The sequence below is a fragment of the Lepisma saccharinum genome, chromosome 1 (genome assembly GCF_977018435.1).
Source record: "Lepisma saccharinum chromosome 1, izLepSacc3.1, whole genome shotgun sequence".
NCBI lineage: Eukaryota > Metazoa > Arthropoda > Insecta > Zygentoma > Lepismatidae > Lepisma > Lepisma saccharinum.
Genome location: NC_139229.1, coordinates 21,349,210 through 21,371,083, shown reverse-complemented (window position 1 = coordinate 21,371,083; position 21,874 = coordinate 21,349,210). Strand labels below are relative to the sequence as shown.

Here is a 21,874-nt window from a genome sequence, read left to right as displayed (position 1 = left end):
TGCATGTGTCATTATGTTTGTTCCATCATCCATATCATCATATAATCATTCATCCATCTTGTCATGATTAACCCAAGATGTAAAATAATGTAAAGAGAGACTCAGGAACTCATATTTACCAGCCTGCTTGTATTTCCTTGTTTCTGCATGGCTCTGAGATCCACCCAGCCTCGTAAATGGGTATCTGTGGGTTAAAGACAGCTGGCCATGATGCTGATCCCAACATCCCAACTATGGCCGAGCTCAAAGGGCCTCCCTGATGGCATAGTGACTGTGTTGTCGCCTTGTAATCAAGGGGTCCTGGGTTTGAAACCTGGTGTAGGCACATAGTGGTTCGAATCCCACTTTAAACAGTAGGACCAGTCCCAATTAGCCTTACTGTGCATAAAGTGGACTTAAACACCAACTCAATCAATGGCCTAGCTCTAGAATATGTGGTGCTCTGTACCTCCACATCACCCCCACATGCCTTCATGGCATGTGTGCTCACTCACAAGGGTACCTTTACCTTTTACTTGTATTTCCTATTTGTATATGGGCAAATGTCTGTGGTAAGATCAGCCATTTGATTTTTCAGGATAACATTTTGATTTTACATTACTAACCATTCATTACGATTTGGTACACACAGGAGATGTAGTATGTAGAAATTTCAGCGAAAAATGCAGGCTTGACTAGGATTCAAAACCCAGGTCTCTACCATACCATGTCATTTCTAAATGACTGAGCTACCAAGCTGACTGATGGGGCTACAGCCCTTTCTCGATATTTTGAAATAATCAAATTTTTGAAATGAGAGCAGTGGAAAAACCAAAGTGGTAACTGAAAAAATCTCTTAAAATGACTCCTGATCACTATTTTTTGTCTGTGAACAACTTTAAAATGAAGTTTAAAAATGGTATTTATGAAATGTTTTATTGTAATGTAATATCCAGCCCCCTCCACAATAAAATCCTGCATATACTAGTTTAAAATAAGAATCTAAATACACTAAGTAACAATCTGGCATTCCAAAGCCAATTTCCTCTTATTGAGCTGAAGAAATGAAACATTAGGCTCTTTTCTTGTTTGTTTTTTTTTGTTTTTTTTTTTTAGATTCAGCAAGTTGTGGTGTCTTGTATCCAGGAATTCAAGCAATGGCAAGTATTTCTTTTATGGTAACAATAATCAGCAGTTAATTATCTTGCAAATTAAAATAAAAGTGAGCAAACATGATGAAAACCCACAATAAAGATAACCATCTTGACTCTTCCTCTTTCACGTTTTGGAATTTTTGAAGTGAGATGATATTGTGATGCAATGATAACTGGTTGCATGTTACCTAACTACAAATACTTCACACATGAAATTGCATCAGTAAAGCGAAAATGTATCACAAATGCACTCCATGGTGCTATATTTGTCTTCAACTGAAGCAAATGGTGTTTGTTTATAGTTCTTTAACTTCTTAGTTTATATGCACATGCAGCACAGAACTTATTTTTTCACAAAAATATCATTAAAACTGTCATATATGGGACTGCAGTCATCCAAGAATTTTAATAGACTGTACAATGTATAATACCTTAGAGCAGGGATTCCCAACCTTTTACGTTCGGGCACCCTTGGGAATGACATTAAAAATTTGGGGCACCCTTCTTAGAATTTTTTTTTTTTCAATTTTTAATCTTAAATCAAAATGGAATATGTTATGAGGAGCTAGTTAAATTTATTGTCAAATAAATACCTACTCCAGTACCAATATTATTAATTTACTGAAAGATAATACAGGGTGTTCATAAAGTCCCAGTGCCATTACAAAAACATAGCTTGGAAACTACATGAAATAGAACACTGCTGTTGATGGCAAAATGTGTATTATAACCTGCAACAAAAGTAAACAAACAAACAGTTATTATAAGTGTTATAATACTCATTTTGGAATCAACAGCATCCTGTTGGCTTATCTTGCGGCACTTTGGTTAGGAATCACTGCCTTAGAGGATGTATAACTGTTTGTAGTAATTTATTGTGTTTTGTTTATATAATATGGAGTTGGTTAGAAGATTACAGTGGCAAATCAGGTCGAGGAATAAATAAGGTATAATTATGTGGTGCTTGTCATTTGAAAGTGAAGTTGGCACCTGAGGCGACGGTAATTTAGAGGACAGAAAAATTAGTCTTCTTAAAAAAATGGGATAAAGCAGTGAAAACTGAAGCTAAAATAGGTTTTCATGTTACTTCAGAGGTCATTAAAGCAGCATAAGAAGAACGAGAATTCACTTTGGATTGGTGATGTAAGAGATAAAAGAGGGACGGTTTATAGGATGGGAGGTAGCTTTTACCTCCCAGTTGAGGTGGGAGCTGCTCACCAGTGTAGGCCTCACAATCAGCCTGGCCTCGTAACGGCCACTTGGGATCCTTTTTTTTTAGTTATTTTAATATAAGTGTGGATTGTTTTTACGAAGTTTTCAACATGCTGAGATTTTTTTAAGTTGGAGTATGGCAAAGTTTTGTAAGTGTTTTTAAACTTAACCCTTAACCGAATCCTCATTCAACACTTCTTTTACACGGCACTATGCTCGGTGCCTAGAAACATCCATGAAGGAGGCAGTTTGACCTCCGAAACATTGTCCTAATAAGACTCCATACTTACTCACGTAAGTAGCTAAATTAATTAATACTATTTAACATATTTATTTCCTTTAATAGTGAGTAACATGCACAAATCTACAATATGTTATCTGAGTACAATCCACATGTGGTTGGTTGAACAACAAAAACCCAAAAACCATTAGTTTACTAGACTTGGGTATCTTTCATCTCATCTAACCAACCTTTTTCCTTATTTCTAAAGAAAAATAAACGAAATTAAAACCTACTCTAATGAGATGTTATTAAATGTTTATTGCTATGACTGTAATGATTTTACTTCATACAGACTATCGACATCAACACATCAAAACCTTTACCGGTTGGGACCAAAGGCCAGATTCTTCTAAAAGGACCAAGCTTAATGAAAGGATACTTCAAAAAGCCCAAAGTAAGTGAATAATATAACAGAATAAATCACAAGTGAAGATTTTATATAATAAAGCCAAGGCATGTTTAGGGAGTAAAGCGTGACATTCACAGGATAGCACGGAATTTGAATTTGAATTTGAATTTTATTTTTCTTCCGTTGACCCTTGTTTAAAAGGGCATGGAAAACGTCAAGATACATAATGAAATAATAATTAGTTAAGTACATCATAACAAAAAAGAAGAAACATTGCGTAGTACATTACATCACTACACCAAAGTAAAAATGAAAAAAATACACTTCATTACACTACAATAAAAATAAAAAAACACATTATCATTGTTGCATGATTGAAATAAGAATACAATTAAAATACACCTTTTTTAGTACATTGGCCTTGTATTGTCTTGTCCCATGAATTCTCCGATACTGTAGAGAGCTCTATCTGTCAAATATTTTTTTATTGTTTGTATTTGATTATCTTTTGGAGATATCAGTTTTATGTCATGAGGCAGCTGTTGTAGAATATTTTTCCGGCATTCATTGGTGATTGTTTTGAGATATTGAGTCTGTGTTGGTTCTGGTAATAATTATCTTTCCCCCTTGTATTGTGGTTGTGTAATTGGTTATTTTTAGTCATGCTTCCAGTATTTAGAACAAACGTTATAGCCTTATAGATGTATAGGGAGTATATTGTCATTATTTGTTTTTCCCTGAATAACTCTTTGCAAGATTCCCTACAGCCTAGTTTGTACATTATTCTAAGTGCTCTCTTTTGAAGTCTCAGTATTCTGACAGTATTATTATAAAATGATCCACCCCAAGCTATTATGCCATATTCAACATAGGGGTAAATTAGTCCATAATATATGCATTTGTTAATTTCTGTTAAATTATATTCAGCCATTTGTTTTAGCAGGTATAGATTAGATGATAGTTTACTGCAGATGTTGTTAATTTGTTCTTCCCACGTTAATTTTTGATCTAGTGTTATTCCCAAAAACTTTACTGAAGATACAGTTTCTATGAGCACATTGTCTATGCATAGTGTTTGTGACTCAAAATCCATGTTTCGAATTGTGTTGAATATCATAAATTTTGTTTTATTGTTATTTATTATTAATCCATGTGAAGTTAAGTATTGTGCCAGTTGGTTTATGGTGATAAAAGTGTTTATTTCAAGCTTCCTAGGGTCGATACCTCTGGCAAGAACAGTTGTGTCATCGGCATAGGTGACAATTTTTGTGTTTGAGTATTCTGGTACATTGTTTATGTACAAAATAAAGAGCAGGGGCCCCAGGATTGATCCTTGGGGTACCCCCATTAACACTTTCCTACTTTGTGATTTAAAGTTAGTGACTATACCATGCATGTTGTAGCTTATTTGAGTAATTTGTATTCTGTCCTGTAGATAAGATTGTAGAAGTTCATAAGCTATCCCTCTTATTCCTATATTGCTTAGTTTGACCATAAGCAGGTCATGTTTTACCCTATCGAATGCCTTGGAAAGATCTAGACATATAGTGTTTGCAGCTTCGTGTTTCTCTAATGTTTCGGTTACATAATCAATTAACTGTGCTAGAGCTGTGTTTATTGATTTCCCTTTCTGGAATCCATGCTGGTTTCTGTTTATTATGTTATATTTGTTACAAAACTTTATAATATAATTTGATAAAATTTTTTCCAATATCTTTGAAAAAGCAGATGTTAGGGAGATAGGTCTGTAGTTCTCAATGTCTGTTGCAGCTCCTTTTTTGAATATGGGTATCACTGTGCTGCGTTTTAGAACTTTGGGGAATGTACCAAATTTTATTGAATTGTTGACTGCATACAGCAGGGGTTCTAAAATAGATTCTGAGCAGGATTTAATAAGTTCAGCTGACCATTCATCAGGTCCGTGTGATTTTTTGTTTTTTAAACCTTGTATAACTTTTTTTAACTCATTAGCACTTACTTCTGGGATATATATACTGTTTGACCGATATTTCTCGATTGGGATCTCTAGTGTTTTGTCATTATTTTCATTCTCTCTGTTTGTGTTGGTTAAGTTTATAAAATATTCGTTGAATAAGTTACATATGATATTCGGGTCAATTACTTCAGTGTCATCCTTGATGACTTTTATGTTTGCTTTATCATTGTTTGTGTTTGATACACGGTGATTGTTTACTATTTTCCAAATGGCTTTTTGTTTATTAACAGACTTTTTTATTTGTTTACTGAAAATATTTGATTTTTGATTCTTTATGGCTTTCTTGAATAGTTTTTTTACATTTTTGTACTTTTCCTGGTGCTTAGTGTCTTTTGTAATTCTGAATTTTTCATATTCTATTTTCATATTACTTTTCAAAAGTACAATTTCTTCTGTTAGTGGCACTTTCTTCTTATTAGGGTATATTCTTTTTGTTGTTTTGGGACAAGCTACATTTAAATAATATGTTAAGTGGCTTATTAGCAATTCCCAGATATCATTCGTGTCAGTTAGTTGGTAAAGGTCTATCCAATTTTCCTGATGTAAGAGGTATTTAAGATAATCTATATTTTGCTCACATGTATCCCTACATTCTATTGTGTAACTTTTTGAGTATTCTAACCTTTTCCCTTGTATTGTAATTTTTTGAGACGTGTGGTCGGAGATAAGCGTATGTAGGACTTCAGCTTTAATGTGATTTGATTGTATGTTTGTTATTACATGGTCAATCAGGGTTTCTGTACTTTCTGTTATTCGAGTTGGTTCTTGAATTATTTGAGTTAGGTTGTTTGACTTCAAGGTATCCAAATATTGAGCACAGTTTGTGTCTTGTTTTAGAAGATCTATGTTTATATCTCCAACTATTAATAGTTTGTTATGTTTTTTTGTCAAATGGTTTAGCATGTTGTCCAAAGCATTTACAAAGAGATTTATGTCACTGTTTGGTGATCTGTATACTGCTATAATCTTAAATGTATCTAATCCTATATTAAGCTCTACACCACTAACTTCTAGTATATTTTCCATACAGTATTTGTCAAGGTTTAACACTTTTTTGATATTTTGAACACTATTTTTTATGAAGATCGCAGTGCCACCACTTTTTTGAATTGACCTGTGGTAGACTGCATGTAGATTGTAACCTGTAATTGTGCATAATTTATAATTTTCAGACCTGAGACCATGTTCAGTAACTACAAATATATCTGGTGTGCACTCACTTAGCATTATTTCCAGTTGGTCAATTTTGTTGGAAATGCTCTGTACATTGTTATGGAGAACTGTAATCGTTCCTTCTTGGTTTCGCAGGCTGTTTTTATTGAGGATTTGGTTATCATAAGTATGCTTATCACTTACCATAAAAAATCGTTTTTCAGTTTACTAGGTGTACACTTCTTCCGTTGAGATGACCGTACATTTGGAGCATTCACTTTTTCACTACTTTTCACTGCTATCTTCGGTGTCGTGACTGATTGTAGCACAATCCCTGTTTTCAGATTGTACTTCTACCATGGAAGAATGTGTTTCTTCCTCAATTTCACTTTGGTTTATGCCATTCTCCTCACTTTCTTCACTTGATTTCCGCCCTTTCTCTTCCATGAAACCCATATCACTCACAGTTTTCATAGCAATGTCGCTAGCTTCTACACCCACCCTTTCATTTTCCTTGCTGCTCTTGTTGTTTGTCTCAGTCAAAGTGTTCTGTGTTTTTCCCTTGTCGGATTCAACTAGTGCTGCTCCACTTATCCACTTCCTTGTGTCAGTACACTTTTTCCAGCAGAGTGGGATGATTTGATTTTCCTGTGATTTTCTGTTAATAATACCATGGATCATTTGACATACATACTGTTTTCCTTTGTGGTTCAAGTGCTGTCCATGTCTTGTATGATATTCTCTGCTCATTGTGTCAAGGTCGATTATGGTTACATTTTTGAAGTGTTTACAAGTGTTCTTCATCTGTTTATTTATTTTTTGTATTTCGATGTTTACACACGACTGAGGGATGAGATCATATCTGTGGGGTATAGTAGTTACAATTACATTTGTATGAGTCAGTGAACCTAATGAGTCACGTACTGCCATTATTGCATCGCTGCCCTGATTTGTCGCAATATCATTGGAGCCAGTGACTATAATAACATAGTCATTTGAGCTGAACCTTGAACAGTCCTTCCTTGCTGCTTCTAGTACATGTTTTGACTTTGCCCCGGGTTTCACTGAACCATATATATTCATTGCTGGTAGAAAATCTTTCATATTGGTGGCCAGGTGGCGCCCATGGCTGTCGGCGAAGATCACTGCTTTGGGTCTCTTTTCTTTGATTTTCAGTTTTGTAGTACTTTGAACTTTCCCATCTCGAAGTGCATTGGTTGGGTCTGTTGTATGCCTCTTTCTTCTTTCTTGGTATTTAAGCTCCCTACACTGATTGCGTGCTCTTTCGATGTCACCAGGTTCATTGGTCAGTGCTGCAAAAGGGTTGGTATGCTCGAATGAATTATCCAAGCACTTTACTTTTGGGGCATTAGTGGATGGATAGTGCCGATTGAATAGAACTCTCCCATGTTTCACTACTTCACTCCAACTATCATGCTTATTTGTCTCGCACAGATTTTGGGCAATCCTTCTTTCTTCTTCTACATCTCGAAAGTCCGATTTCAGAACGTCGATAATTTTTTCCTTTGACGCTAGTTCCAGTTTCAGTCTCTCACACTCGAGGCGTAATGATTTACAGCTGTCACAATTCGGCATCCTGTTTCTTGACTTTTGTGATTCGTTTGCCACAATTTTTTGCACAGGTTCGATCAATACACCACACTCACGTCAAGGTCGAGAAATAGAACCTACACTGAATTTCTTATACTTTCGTTTTCACTGTACTTCCTCACTCCCGAGTTGGGAAACACGCCTGACAATGGTGTGAATACCTCATATGGTTTATGAATGTGCTTCGTAAACAAATTACTTACTGCCTAATTATTATTATTATTTTTGACTGTTCACTTAAAGGACCCGTTCTTCCGTATGCATGTATGTCTTTCTACTCGTTGTCACTGTTCACTTAAATGATCCGTTCTTCCGTATGCATGCATGTCTTGCGACTCGTTGTCACTGTTCACTTAAAGGACCCGTTCTTCCGTATGCATGTATGTCCTGCGACTCGTTGTCACTGTTCACTTAATGACCCGTTCTTGTGAATCAGGACGAACCAAAACATATCGCTGTCTCTGCGTCTCAGGTGGTGCAGTTTTCGAAGATTCTTGGCAAATTGCTTTTCCCACTGGGATCAATTTACTTGCGATAGGCACTGGTTGGTATCTGAAAACACTACAGGAGACTCATTTGCTTCTACGATCATATTTTCCATTCAGAATATGAATAAAATCGGGAGCACAACTCACTAATTACCGGTTCCATCCGCCATTTTTTTTTTTTTTTTTTACAGGGTGATTCAAAAGTCTCTTGACATTTTCCTTATATCGCTAATGAATGGTTGTCAGGATGGGATAAAAGCCACTGTTGTTTTCCAACAATATGTGTGCCAGATGGGATGATAATCATCACATTCTGCCAGAATCGTTGGGGACTACCTTGCTCAATTGGCCGTGGCTCACCAATACATTGGATGGCTCTCTCTCTCTCTCCAGACCTGATTACCCTAGACTTTTTTGACTGGGGTTTCATCAAGTCTAGAGTGTACCAAATAAAGATCAACACCATAGAGCAACTGACACAGCGAATAGATGCAACAACAGGGGAGATCATGTCAGCTATGTTAGAGCATGTGTTCCAGCCTATGCACTAGAGGTGGGTGTTATGCCTAGACTTACAGAGCCACCACATTGAAATATACTGAGTTTGTCTACTATTCTAGAGTACTTTTCAGCAGTAATTTAAATTTTGTCAATAAAATTATTTTTCATTAAATTGTCAAGAAACTTTTGAATCACCCTATATGTTGAGAGTTGAAGAATTCATTTATAATGTACAGTGCGTTTCGCAGTTGCTTGAGCCTCCTGTCGGCAGCAGGCCAGACGGCAACTCCCGTGCAATATATCTGCTACGGGAAAGAGAGACAGACTAGCATAGGCGTGCACAGATCCTCTGATTAGGGGACAAAAGCCGTGATGAAAGTTCAGTCGGGAAAAAAAACATCATTTTGTGTCACTGTTTTAATTTCATTGCATTGATGCATACCATACCAACTCCCGCCACCCCCTAGCTACAGCTCTAAACTTGACAAGACTGTAAGAAAAGCAAATATTGCGAGCGAAGCAAGCAAGAAAATTTACGAAATGTACTTTTTTTTGTATAAAATTTGATATTGAGGGGGCAATTGCCCCTTTCTGCCCCCTACAGGTGCTCTTGGTATTCTGGAAGAAATAATGCAACAAAGACGTGAAAACTAATTCCATCTTGAGTATCCTTTTTCCTGCATCTCTTAGATTCTACTATATAAAAAAGGAAATTTAAAAATTGAACCTACGTCTGTGAGTATATTGTTCCTAATGTAGAACGACGTTTCAGAGATTGACTATCTGAAACGTCGTTCTACATTAGGAACAATATACTCACAGACGTAAGTACAATTCTTAAATTTCCTTTTTTATATTCTGAATTTGTGAGTAACACGCAACTAACCTACAAAATGCTATAGATTCTACTAGTCTTGCTTTATTTTACCTCAATGTTTTCCCCCTAGAATGTATGTCCATCCACTTGTGGAGGGGCAATGCCACTTCACCCCCTTCTCCAGTAGTTGCTTTGAACTTTAATTGACTTAAAATACTTGATTCTCTTTTAAGAGTATAATATTGTTTAATAACAGCGATAAGATTCCTCTACACTAAATTTCTAGGTGAAAGTATTACAATGTAGGGACATGGACATCTGGAAGGGAGGGGGGGGCAAGGTTGGCCAAACCTCCCCCTTAGAAATCGAATGTCAACCTAAAAGTATATATTTCACATGTATAATTTGATTTGTCATAGTAATTTACATTAATGCGATAATTTCAAATTCAAGTGGTGTTTTTTGAGGGGGCAACACTATTATTGGGGTAATATGCCGCATAGAAAAATACATTGCTTGTCCCTCCGTGAAAAAAAAATCTGTGGACGTCTATGCAGACTATTAAAGATGGCATTAGATGTGATCACACAGCTTGATTGCAAAATATTGGATTAGCATTTCATTTGTGATAAATGTTTACTGTCTCCTACCTCACATATATTTGTTTATCCACCCTTCTGGCACTTTTCCTCATTCTATTCCTGTATTTATATATAATATATAATTCCTAAAATTAAATTTGCTTACAGGAAACAAAGGAAGCAATTGATGAAAATGGTTGGTTGCATTCAGGAGATATTGGCTACGTTGATCATAAAGGAAGATTGTTTGTACAGGATAGAATGAAGGAAATTTTCAAATACCAGGCTCATCACGTAAGTACTCCTTATGTAAGTCCATGTACATACACAGCCAAGTAAATCAAATTTTAGAGCAAACAGATTGTGATAACTTCTCCTGGGCCTTTTGACACTTTGCAGATACTTTCTATCATCATCATCATCATCATATCGAACAATATGACTGAAGAAGACAATGAATTATCCATGATGTTTAAATGTCCAGACAATATACAGTAGAACTATAGTTCTATATTTATGGGACTTTGAAGCCAAAAATACTTAAATTCATCACAAGTAATATTTGGAAATGATAGGAAATTGAGACTAAGAGGATTACATGTAATGTGTGCAGATGAATGTCTATAAATATAAACATTGGCAACCATTGTATATGGCATTTTGTGTGGGTTATTTTCTTAAAATACCATAGATGTAAAAATAGATCTTTTGGCAACTGAGCCCAAGAATCATGACAAACTAAAAATTATCAATCTGTAATTTTTAATGAAACTTATCTCTGATTTGTTAGTTTTATTAAATGATCTCCAGTTGCATGTCCAGGAATTTTGTACTGTTACCAGTAGTTCTTTATGCCATTTTAGATTCGTTATGATGTAGTGGTGTTTCTTGACCCTGAAATAAAGGTGTTGGCAAAGAAGGAAAGTGATAACCCCACCTCTTTCTTTTCTGTGAATAAATGCTTCAAAGTTTCTCAGAGTAGTGACGTAGTGACTCACTGTTATTTTTTTTCAGCGCAGTAATAATGTGATTCAAATCTGTATGCCCTTGATGATTTCAAACATATCTTTTTCAGCGAAAAATACAGGCTCGACCAGGACTCGAACCCAGGTCTCTGGCAAACTGTGATATTTCTCTACCACTGAGCTACCGAGCCAGCCTGGCCGCGCCTGATTTTTCGCCATCGCTGTTTTACCTGCGTGGAATCACCTGTGTGTGCCTAATCTTCAATAACTTTTTCAATTGAAAATAATAAACATTCCCAATAGTAAAATTTATTCACATCACACACGCAAGGCCAGTCTAAATTTCCATGGAGTTCTTTCTCAAAATGTCTCTCAAAACATTTTCCATCACCACTTTATACAAGGGAGAGTCAAATGAAAACTTTAATATTTTTGTTTCTTACTTAGTAGATTTCCGTATGTAGGTTTGCATAAGTTTGCTGCATTTTAGCTCAGACCTATTGCTGATCTACATATATTTTCAACTTTGAGTTAGTGCCTGTATACCTTAAGAAGAATAAGTCTTTGGGGTCCACCTGTAGTCACTTATGAGCCACTGTAAAGGCTTTTCCACTCATCTGCCTGCGAACTAAGCCATTGTGGAACTTTCTCCTCCATTAGTAAACTGGTTGGTGTGGTAAACATTCACAGAGATATTGAATCTTCATGTACCGAGAAATATATGTTAGTTTTAGGTTGACAGAGAGCCCGGAAACCACTCCTCTTCACTGTTGCAAATGTATATAGCAGGTGGCATCTTTAAAATAACAAAAATGGTGTTCTGAAGCTCACTTGATTAGTGTTGCAGTCTTGAGGTCATTTTGTAAATAACAGTTGATACCTCATGTAAATTTGAACTGTGTACAGTCTGTCCTACAGTTTTTATTGGACTTTCAAGGTTTTCATTTGACTTTTGTAATTCTTTCACTTATTGACATTGTGAAATTAGGATGCGGTCGACCATTGTCACTCACTTGCTTCTTCTATATACAGTTGAGCCTGAGTTATAGGTTTGCCAAGGTGAAGAGAAAATAATACATAACTGAGAATTACTTACAAATCAAATTTAGATACCATGTCATATTATTATTAAAATACTGTAATTGTATCTATTTTGAGGAACAAGTTACAGTATAATACAGGTTATTTCTGTCACAAAGTGGTAAAATTAATGAATCTAAAGGTTTGATTCTTAAATACACTAAATTTGCCATTTTGATAGTTTTATGTGAAATAGCATTTATTTCCCGTATAAATTTTACTTTCTGGTCAAATGTATAACTTTCCCCTTTCTATTCTCCATGGCCGACCAATCAGTAGCAACTGAAAACGTCCATTGAAGGAACAGCTGTTCTGTTTTATTTTGGAACACTGCAAACGTCGGCTATTGGCATATTTTTAACATGTGTACTTTCATATCATGATTACATATGAAAGAAAATGTGTCTCGTGTTCTGAACAACTGCAGCAAATCTTTCTCTTCTGATCTCATGCCACCTCTCCTTGCCTTCTCTGAAATGCCTCCCTCATCTTTCTCACACCTAGAGACTGACCGCCTATCCTGTTTCATATTTCATATTGTGTTTTTGTAACAACAAGAAATGGATAATTCTTGAAGTTTTCCTAGCGGCAAATATTGAAGATGTCTTCTTGGGCAATCAGCCAGGTGATTTCCAGATAGACTTCCGAGCTCTTGAGAGCTATCGTCACTCTCACCATCAGAGATTGAAGTGCAGAGATAAGTCAGGGTGAAGGTATATGTATTTGGCGCAGGAGGGGTCTGGTGGAGGTGGCATTTCTCGAATGTCTGCACTCCCAGATGACTATCGCTAACCAGGCTGGGTCCAGTTCGAGTCTCATGTCCCTGTTGAGGTTTTCCTTTCCCTCGTATGGCTATTGCTTCTTTGAGACGGTCCCAGTAATTTGATGATTTATTGATGATGTGGGTGGTTGTGAAGTCAATTCTATGGCCCTCCTGGATGGAATGTTCTGCTAACCCTGATTTTTCGGGATGACAATTCTTGATGTAGCTGACATTATAACAATAAAAGTTGTTTTTGGACTTTTTGTGTTTCAGTTTCGTTTACGCTAGAACATATTTTTGGTTCTACATTTCTAATTTACACTTTAAAGCTGCTTAAGAAAACCCAAGGATTCTTTACTGTTTTTTATTACAAACTTCTCAAATAAACTAGCGGTTAATAAATTTTTAATTTGCCCTGGAAAGCTGGAGGGCTTTGTTTTACATAGTTAAAACTAATACAAAAATTACCTCCGGTTGCCTTAGATTAATCTTAGGTTAGTAACATAGATTAATAAACAGAAAATAAACACTTTAACGTCAATTAAAAGAATATGGTCGATCTACTTACGAAATTTACTCAGCGCTGCGCTTTCACTTTGACTGTAATCAACACTTCCGATATAAAAGTACACGTCTCGAGAGCTCTCGACACTAGGGGGGGAACACTATTGGCAGAAGCTCCTTGATGTCTTCTTTCCGCTGCTTCTTCTTTCCCTCAAAGATCTTCGACGTCTATCCCTCGAAGTAATTCACCGCCGCATTCATAGTTCAAAGGTCGAACTTGATATCAACGTCATCACCTCGATTAGCAATTCTCAGTTCACAACTACACACTTGCAGTGTTCTTTCCAATTCTCGCGCTACAAAATTTGCCACGAGAAAACAGTCTGTATTTAAATAAAATTCCGCGCGCTCTTTTCCCAATCACGCGAATCAATCATTCAAATGTCCGGAACACAGGTCACTGTTAACTGCCCACTAGGCAAACGACATGTACAAAAACAGTCCACGAATATCTAACTGCAACTTGCTGCCGATACCACTATCAAATTCGCGAATTCTCCATACCCAGAGATCTCGACGCCAACTGCTGCATGTAAACTTCTGCAGCCAACGCGCAAAGCAACGCGGCCTTTCACTCAAAGGCTCTACAAACACTGCTCGAAAAACTTCACCGCTTTTTTCTTTGTCCCTTTACACAATGCATAGTAAGGACAGTTCATTTTGCCCGAGGGGTGTTAATCTCTCTATCCTCCTTCTTCTCGGAAGAAATAATCAGTCCTCAAAATAATCTGTTATAACATGTTCTTTGCAACGCTGTTCGATTGTCCTCCCAGTTTATGCAATGTAGGCTTTACTGCAGGAACAGATGATATGGTAAACCCTGGGTGTCCTCTGTCCTAGGTTGTATTTAATGTTTCGAAGTCGGCTTCTGACTTTCGATGGCAGTTTGTGGATCGTCTTGACATTGTGTTTTGAAAGAATGCGGCTTATGACTGCAGTGAGGTTACCAGTGTATGGGATGATGGCTATGTTATGTCTTCTTGGTTATCAGGTTGGTCCGGGTTTGTTCGTTGGTTGTTCTTGTGTGTTACTCTCTTTAGTGTCTTGTTGATAATGCCTTCACTGTATCCATTCTGCCTGAAAGCTGTGCACAGGTGTCTTATTTTCTCTTGAAGGTGCTCTGTGTCGCTGATGGCATTGGCTCGGTGAAACAATGTAGAGAGTATGGTAGATTGCTGCGCTGGATGGTGATAACTCTTGGTGTTGAGGTATAGGTTGGTGTGAGTAGATTTCCTGTACAAGCAGTGTCCTAAGTTCCCATCTGGTTTACGTGTGATGACGACTCCAGGAACAGAAGGCTGCCGTTGGTGTCTGTCTCCATTGGTGAATTGGATGTTTTGGTGCTTGGTGCTGGTCGTTGAGATGATTCAGGAACGTCTGTAGTGCTGATTCACCATGCAGCCAGATGACAAAGGTGTTGTCTATGTATCTGTAACGTGCAGAAGGTTTCTGTGGAGCTGAACGGAGTGCCTCATGTTCGAAGTTCTCTATGAAGAAATTGGCTAATGCTGGTGAGAGCTGGGATCCCGTTGCCAATCCGTCTGTTTGTTTGTATTACCTGCCCTTGTAGCTGAAGTATGTTGAAGTCATGGTATGTTTGAAGAGGCTAATGATTTCTGGTGTGAAATGTTGCTCCAACAGTGTTAAAGAATCTTGAAGCGACACTTTGGTGAAGAGCAATACTTCGTCGAAGCATCCAATTGCACTGACGACAGGTCTTAATGGAACATCAGTCTTGTGTATTTTGGGAAGGCCATAGAATCGTGGTTTTATTTTCCATTGGGCATTAACCGGTCCCTTGTTTCTTTAGGCAATGTGGATTTCTTCAGTAGAACCCTGGTTTTAATCTCTATTGCAGCTGTGGGGTCTCTGAGTAAAGGTCGGTATGTGCCGTCTGTGAGAGTGTCGGTGATTTTGCTGTCGTAGTCTGTGGATTCAAGTATAACTGCGGTGTTTCCTTTGTCTGCTGGTAGAATGATGATGTCCTGGTCTTTTCTCAGTTGTTTGAGCGTGGCTTTCTCTGCTGCTGTGATGTTCGGCTTTGGCAGAGCAGCCCTTTTAAGGGCCACATATACTTGGTTGCTTATACTTAAAAGGGCTGCTCCACCAATGGTGGAAAATACACAATACTGGTGTTGCATTAAGACCTATCGTCAGCGCAATTGGATGCCCTACCTACAGACTCGCCAAATTCCTAACGGTACAACTCCAAGTTGGCAAGTGCCAACACCATGTTAAAACTCATCGGAATTCATCAAGACCCTTCAGAACATCAGAACTTCTCCCGGAGACCTTCTAGTCAGCTTCAACATAGTATTGCTCTTCACCAAAGTGCCGCTTCAAGATTCTTTAACACTGTTGGAGCAACATTTCACACCAGAAATCATTAGCCTCTTCAAACATACCATGACAACATACTTCAGCTACAAGGGCAGGTACTGCAAACAAACAGACGGATTGGCAATGGGATCCCTACTCTCACCAGCATTAGCCAATTTCTTCATGGAACTTCGAACTCGAGGAACTCCGTTCAGCTCCACAGAAACCTTCTGCATTTTACAGATACGTAGTGACACCTTTGTCATCTGGTCACATGGTGAAGCAGCGCTACAGATGTTCATGAATCACCTCAACAGCCAGTACCAAAACATCAAATTCACTAATGGAGACAGAGACCAACAGCAGCCTTCTGTTCCTGGACTTCCTCATCACACGCAAAGCGGACGAGACCTTAGGACATAGTGTATACAGGAAACCTACTCACACTGATCTATACCTCAACGCCAAGAGTTGTCACCATCCAGCACAGCGATCTACCATACTCTCGACATTGTTTCACTGAGCCATCGCCATCAGCGACACAGAGCACCTTCAGTAGAAAATAAGACACCTGCGCACAGCTTTCAGGCATTATCCACAAGAACAACCAACGAACAAACCTGGACCAAACTGATAACCAAGAAGACATAAGATAGCCATCGTCCCATAGACTGGTAACCTCACTGCAGTCATAAGCTGCATTCTTTCAAAACACAATGTCAAGACGATCCACAAACCGCCATCGAAAGTCAGAAGCCGACTTCGAAACCTTAAATACAACCTAGGACAGAGGACACCCAAGGTTTACCATGTCATCTGTTCCTGCAGTAAAGCCCATATTGCACAAACTGGGAGGACAATCGAACAGCGTTGCAAAGAACATATCAGCTACATCAAGAATTGTCATCCAGAAAAATCAGGGTTAGCAGAACAATCCATCCATGAGGGCCATAGAATTAACTTCACAACCACCCACATCATCAATAAATCATCATATTACTGGGACCATCTCAAAGAAGCAATAGCCATACATGAGGAAAAGGAAAACCTCAACAGGGACACGGGACTCGAACTGGACCCAGCCTGGTTAGCGCGGACGTCCAAGAAATGCCACCTACACTGGACCCCTTTTACACCAAATACATATAACTTCACCCTGACTTATCTCTGCACTTCAATCTCTGAAGATGAGAGTGATGTTAGCTCTCGAAAGCTCAGAAGCCAATCCGGAAATCAACTGGCTGATTGTACTAGAAAACCTCTTCAAGATGTGGATACTTCTGTGACATTGTGTAGCTTGGTTACGTACAAATCAACTGTATTTTATGAAAAATTAGTACATATAACACAGAATTACGTATAATGCATTAAATACAAATAAGGTTTAATTAACATGTTCTAAAATTGTATTTGGCTGGGACAAACAGTAATGTATGTATAAAACAGAATTACGCAGAACTGAGTTACATATAAAACAGTCTCAACTGTAAGAAAAGCATCCGTTTATATATTTTTGCACTTTCAGTGGCCATTGTTGTAACACAAGTTTAAATGCCCAACAATCACAGACGGAACAACACAGGCTGAGTGAAAATCAAGGACAAACCAACTGAAAATGAATACAGTGCCTTGAATTGCTTAGCACATTGGTGGGAGACATGGGGTGCATGCCCAGTCTTTGTCGGATAAAACAGTTAAGATGTTGGAATCCCATGCCAACAACATACTTGTCCAATGACTGTACTTTGTTCATATTTGGCTGGTCACTCAAAACATTGAGAATTATAGAAAAGCATTCAATATCCTAATGCTACAGTATATTTATGAAAAGAAGAAACGTTCTTCTTTATTTTAATTTCTTTTGAGCGTTGACATATGACTTACTCAGAGAGAATGCCACTGTCATGATGATTGGCGAATCATGATTATGTAAAATTAATGAAGATACACAAAATTGAACTTGCTGTGGCAAGGCCATCAATTGGTTACATTAAGACAGCTGCAGGACTTTCATGAAGGATATAACTGTAAAACGAGTTGGTGGGTTATTGTATCTTCATTTGCCAGTGATATGTGTAAAATTTTTCACTTATCACCTGTTCTCTTTCTTAGCAAAGCTGTTCCACCTACCCTGCTTGACATGAAATTAAAGTGCCTTTCCCTTTTGCTACAGATCTCTCCGAGTGAAATAGAAGGAGTGATACAGTCTCACCCTGCCGTGACAGCAGCTGGGGTGTTGGGAGTTCCAGATCCTGAATGCACAGCACTTCCCCGTGCGTATGTTGTGAAGAAGCCTGGCCATGAGATCAGTGCAAAGGAACTGGAAAAATATGTTGAAGGTAATTGCTATTTTAAAATTCTAAGCAACTAGAAATATGGGTAAATAATGGGAACGAGTACTTACCTACTGCTGAAAATCCATTTTAATGGTTTTATTTTTGACTTCATTCTCCTGCAGAATAAAATTGTGTTATTTTGTCTGGATATCTTCTGATGCCAGTTTGTTCTAAATTATTTATCATGCATGCAAGTAGGATTTATCATCTACAGTGAAAATAAATAAATATTAATATTCATCTGATTTATTTATATTCATCTGTATAGGAAAATGATAATTAATATGCAAATGATAATTAATATTTTGTATAAAAATATAGAGCACTTCCATAGTAAACAAACTGAAGCAATTTATTTTATATGATACATATAATGAAAAAAATATATATAACCCATATAATATAGTAATGTTTATGAATATACTGAAGACAACTTTTAACTGTTGCAATGTCCAAGCATCAGTATTGATGCCTGTATGAATTAATAAGTGTGTCAGCATCGGTAAGTATATACATTCAGAGTAGTATCAGCTCATCCCTATTTATATTGAATTTCACCCCTTGTTTCTTATTTTCTCAAAATTTGTTGTTCCCAGTGTGAAATATTTTAAAAGACCCCATGTTCTCATTTTCTTTTCATCTGTATTGTGGTATCGGTTTGGCTCCATCCCAGATAGCACAAACACATGTGGCAAGCTTGAGGTAGCTGTTGCAGCTTGTCATGATGCAAGCTTGTACTGGGTAGCCACAAATAAAGTTGCCCTACTCAATCCATTTCTTCAAATGGGCTCCAGAGGTCTCTGAGTAGGGCAACTTTGATTGTGGACACCCAGTAACAAGCATGATGCAAGCTCATCATGTCAAGTTTGCTGCATTTTAATACATGATAACCAGTTGGCTTGATTAAAGTCTCATGCAAACTTGTTCACTTTACGTGAAAAGCTTATTTCAAGCCTGAAGCAAGCTTACTGTGCTATCTGGATAGATTCCCAGTTAAGCTTTATTCATAAATGTTTCTTTTATAGAGAGAGTCTCAGACTTCAAACGTCTCCGAGGAGGAGTGTTCTTTGTTGACAGTCTTCCAATGACAAAGGTTGGAAAGTTGTCCAGAGTTGATTTGCAAAAATATGTAATAAACGAAAGTGGCATAAAATAGGCATATCAAATGCTTGTTACAGTATTCTATTGTATAAAGTATGTACCAATTACAATAATAAATTGATACAATATATGTTTCTTTCATTTGCAAACTTTGATATTCACAAAATTCAACCAAAAAAATAATAATTCAATATGGCGGCCATCTTAACATGTATGGAAAGTTGGTCTCTCTATGTCAGTGCATAGGACCATCCTTGGTTAGTAAAGTCCACTTCAGGTGATTTCTACAAAACTTGCACAGGGGATTCTGGGGTGACATGGAGGTCGAAAAATGCCAATTTTTACATAGTGAAAATTGGTCATTTTTAAATCTTATCACACTGAAACCGGACAAATGCTGCTGATATAAATATCAGGTGAGACGTTCTCAAATCTTCCCTGATAGAATGCAGTGCTGATTTTTGAACTTGAGATTGCCAGAAACTGAATCCATGGCAGGCATGTTTTTTTGTTTTGAAATTTAAGAATGTAATGGCGGTAAAACTGGCATCTTCCAATACTGTTTCCAGAACCTTATCGAATCATTATGTTAGTTTGGCAAAAACTGCAATTTGGCACCAAAAAAAAATAACTTTAGGCAGACATATATTTCTGATAAATGTACATGAAATCTTGTGGTATAATTGCAAAGAAGCTATTTTGTAATTGAGTTGTGTTGAAGAGTGTAACCATTTCTATAAAGTGTCAATTTCTACTGGAAAGGGGGGGGGGGTATAGACTGTGTTACAACACAAAGAATCTGATCTGAAATATATATTTTCTCTAATAAGGGATGGCTGCAACTGTCATTGAATCCCTTGGTTGTATTCTTCAGGATGATATAAGAAGATAGAATTCAAAATTAAACAGGAAGATAGATATGAAAGATTGTCACATGGGAGTTTAAGTCCACTTTATACAAACCTCTATGTACCTCCACCAGGGTATTAAACATGTGAGTGTGTGATGCTTGATACGTAGCGTACCCATGCAATGCTAATAATGTGTATTTTGTATTTTCTTATTTATTTTCTTACTCTGCCACTTTTGGCTAATCACCCCTATGAGGATGGACAGTATTTGTATTTGTTATTTAGCATTGCTTTTCTGTTACTGGTTAATCGCAGTGATGAGTGAAAATTGGATGAAATTCATGAAGGAACACTCACAGAGAAACACACATGATCACACCAGAACTTGAACACGGGCCCAGCAATTAATGTACCTTGCCACCAAGGTTGCTGATCAGAATGTTTAAGTTGCATTTCCTATGTTGGTAGAATATAACCCTATGTCCTGAATGGTATCATTCAGGTATTTCTTAATTACATGCTGTACATATGAGGTAATCTGACATATTTTGTGTTCCTAGTCTTGTATTTCTTGCCATTGTACATCTTTTGTTGCTTCACTTGATTGTATATTTTATGCATTTTATCTTCAGAAAATTGATTACATTACTCTTTTCTGCAGACTTTGGCAGACATGACGGTATGTACAGATCTGTTTATTCCTCACTTCTTCCTGTCACGTTAGTGTTACTGCCAGAAGTGCAACTACCATGCCACAGTGTATCAACCTGTACAGTGGTGCCATCATTGGATATACAGGGTGTTCATAAAGTCCCGGTACCATTACAAAAAAACAACATAGCTCAGAAAATACATGCAATAGAGCAATGCTGTTGATTGAAAAATTAGCTACAACTCTCCACGTTTATATGCTATACACCTCAATGTGCGCCCCTCTAGTTGCTCTCAGAACATCAAGGCAGTAATCCACTTCTGCCCATACATGCCCCAGCATATCACCAGTAACAGTTAGGATACTCTCCGTTATTCTTCTTCGAAGAGTAGCAAAATCTGAAACAGAGTGCGGTAACATATTGACATACTCCCAGAAGAAGAAATCCAAGGGTGTGATATCAGGAGAGCGCGGTGGCCAGGGAATAGGTCCATCACAGCCTTTCCATCTGTCAGGGAAATGCCTATCCAGAAGACCTCGAACATCCTTGGACCAATGAGGCGGTGCCCCATCTTGTTGAAAAATTATGGTTGGCTGGAATTCCTCCAACTGAGGAAGAAGGTACTGTTCAAGCAAGTCGTAGTAAATGTTTTTTTGGTAATGCTACCAGGACTTTATGAACACCCTGTATAATTTATTAGGCCTGATCTCATACCAATGTGTATCTGCACTAGCCAATACCAGTGGTATCAGTATCAGAAAGTACTGGTATTGGTCAGATTTTGTTTACTGGTCAATACTTTTCGCATACTTTGGTTTTTCATGGGTCTGAAAAATGCCACGACAATTTGCAGTCAGATTATCCTGGAAGTTGAAGTTTCAATTTATTTTGCACTAATATTGCGTGTAAAGAACTGTGTTTTGTGATTTATAATGATATTTTAATATTCTTATGTAATTCTTGAATATTTTGAAGCAAAACACTGGTTAATTGATGCATATAATTGGAGTGGAATTCTCACCTAATAATATTAATAAATATTATGAACAACTTTCAACTGTTAAAATTTTCAACATTGATATCTGTAAGAGTATTAGTTCAGCCCTATAGTTCATCATT

At 37.3% G+C, this 21,874-nt stretch overlaps 2 protein-coding genes across 2 annotated transcripts in view; both read left to right on the top strand.

Annotated features, from left to right (window-relative positions):
- Window positions 1-1,219, top strand: part of LOC145986759 (uncharacterized) — a 32,454-nt gene extending 31,235 nt beyond the window's left edge. Inside the window, exon 9 of the mRNA XM_083121188.1 lies at window positions 1,096-1,219. Coding sequence (XP_082977314.1) covers window positions 1,096-1,178 — 83 coding nt within the window. The 3' untranslated portion in view covers window positions 1,179-1,219. The remainder of the gene's footprint in view (window positions 1-1,095) is intronic.
- Window positions 1,220-2,900: 1,681 nt separating this feature from the next.
- Window positions 2,901-19,381, top strand: LOC145986698 (luciferin 4-monooxygenase-like). The gene is made up of 4 exons (XM_083121054.1): window positions 2,901-3,022; window positions 10,292-10,417; window positions 17,988-18,153; window positions 19,176-19,381. Exons 1-4 carry the CDS (start codon window positions 2,996-2,998, stop codon window positions 19,304-19,306), a joined length of 450 nt encoding a protein of 149 aa, XP_082977180.1. The 5' UTR covers window positions 2,901-2,995; the 3' UTR covers window positions 19,307-19,381.
- Window positions 19,382-21,874: the final 2,493 nt, after the last annotated feature.

What these genes read in the sequence shown, in the direction of transcription:
- LOC145986698 (XM_083121054.1), top strand. Translation starts at nt 2,996, where the DNA reads ATGAAAGGATACTTCAAAAAGCCCAAA. An exon ending in GATACTTCAAAAAGCCCAAA is followed by an intron (nt 3,023 to 10,291) that starts GTAAGTGAATAA and finishes ATTTGCTTACAG; the next exon opens with GAAACAAAGGAAGCAATTGA. An exon ending in TCAAATACCAGGCTCATCAC is followed by an intron (nt 10,418 to 17,987) that starts GTAAGTACTCCT and finishes CTTTTGCTACAG; the next exon opens with ATCTCTCCGAGTGAAATAGA.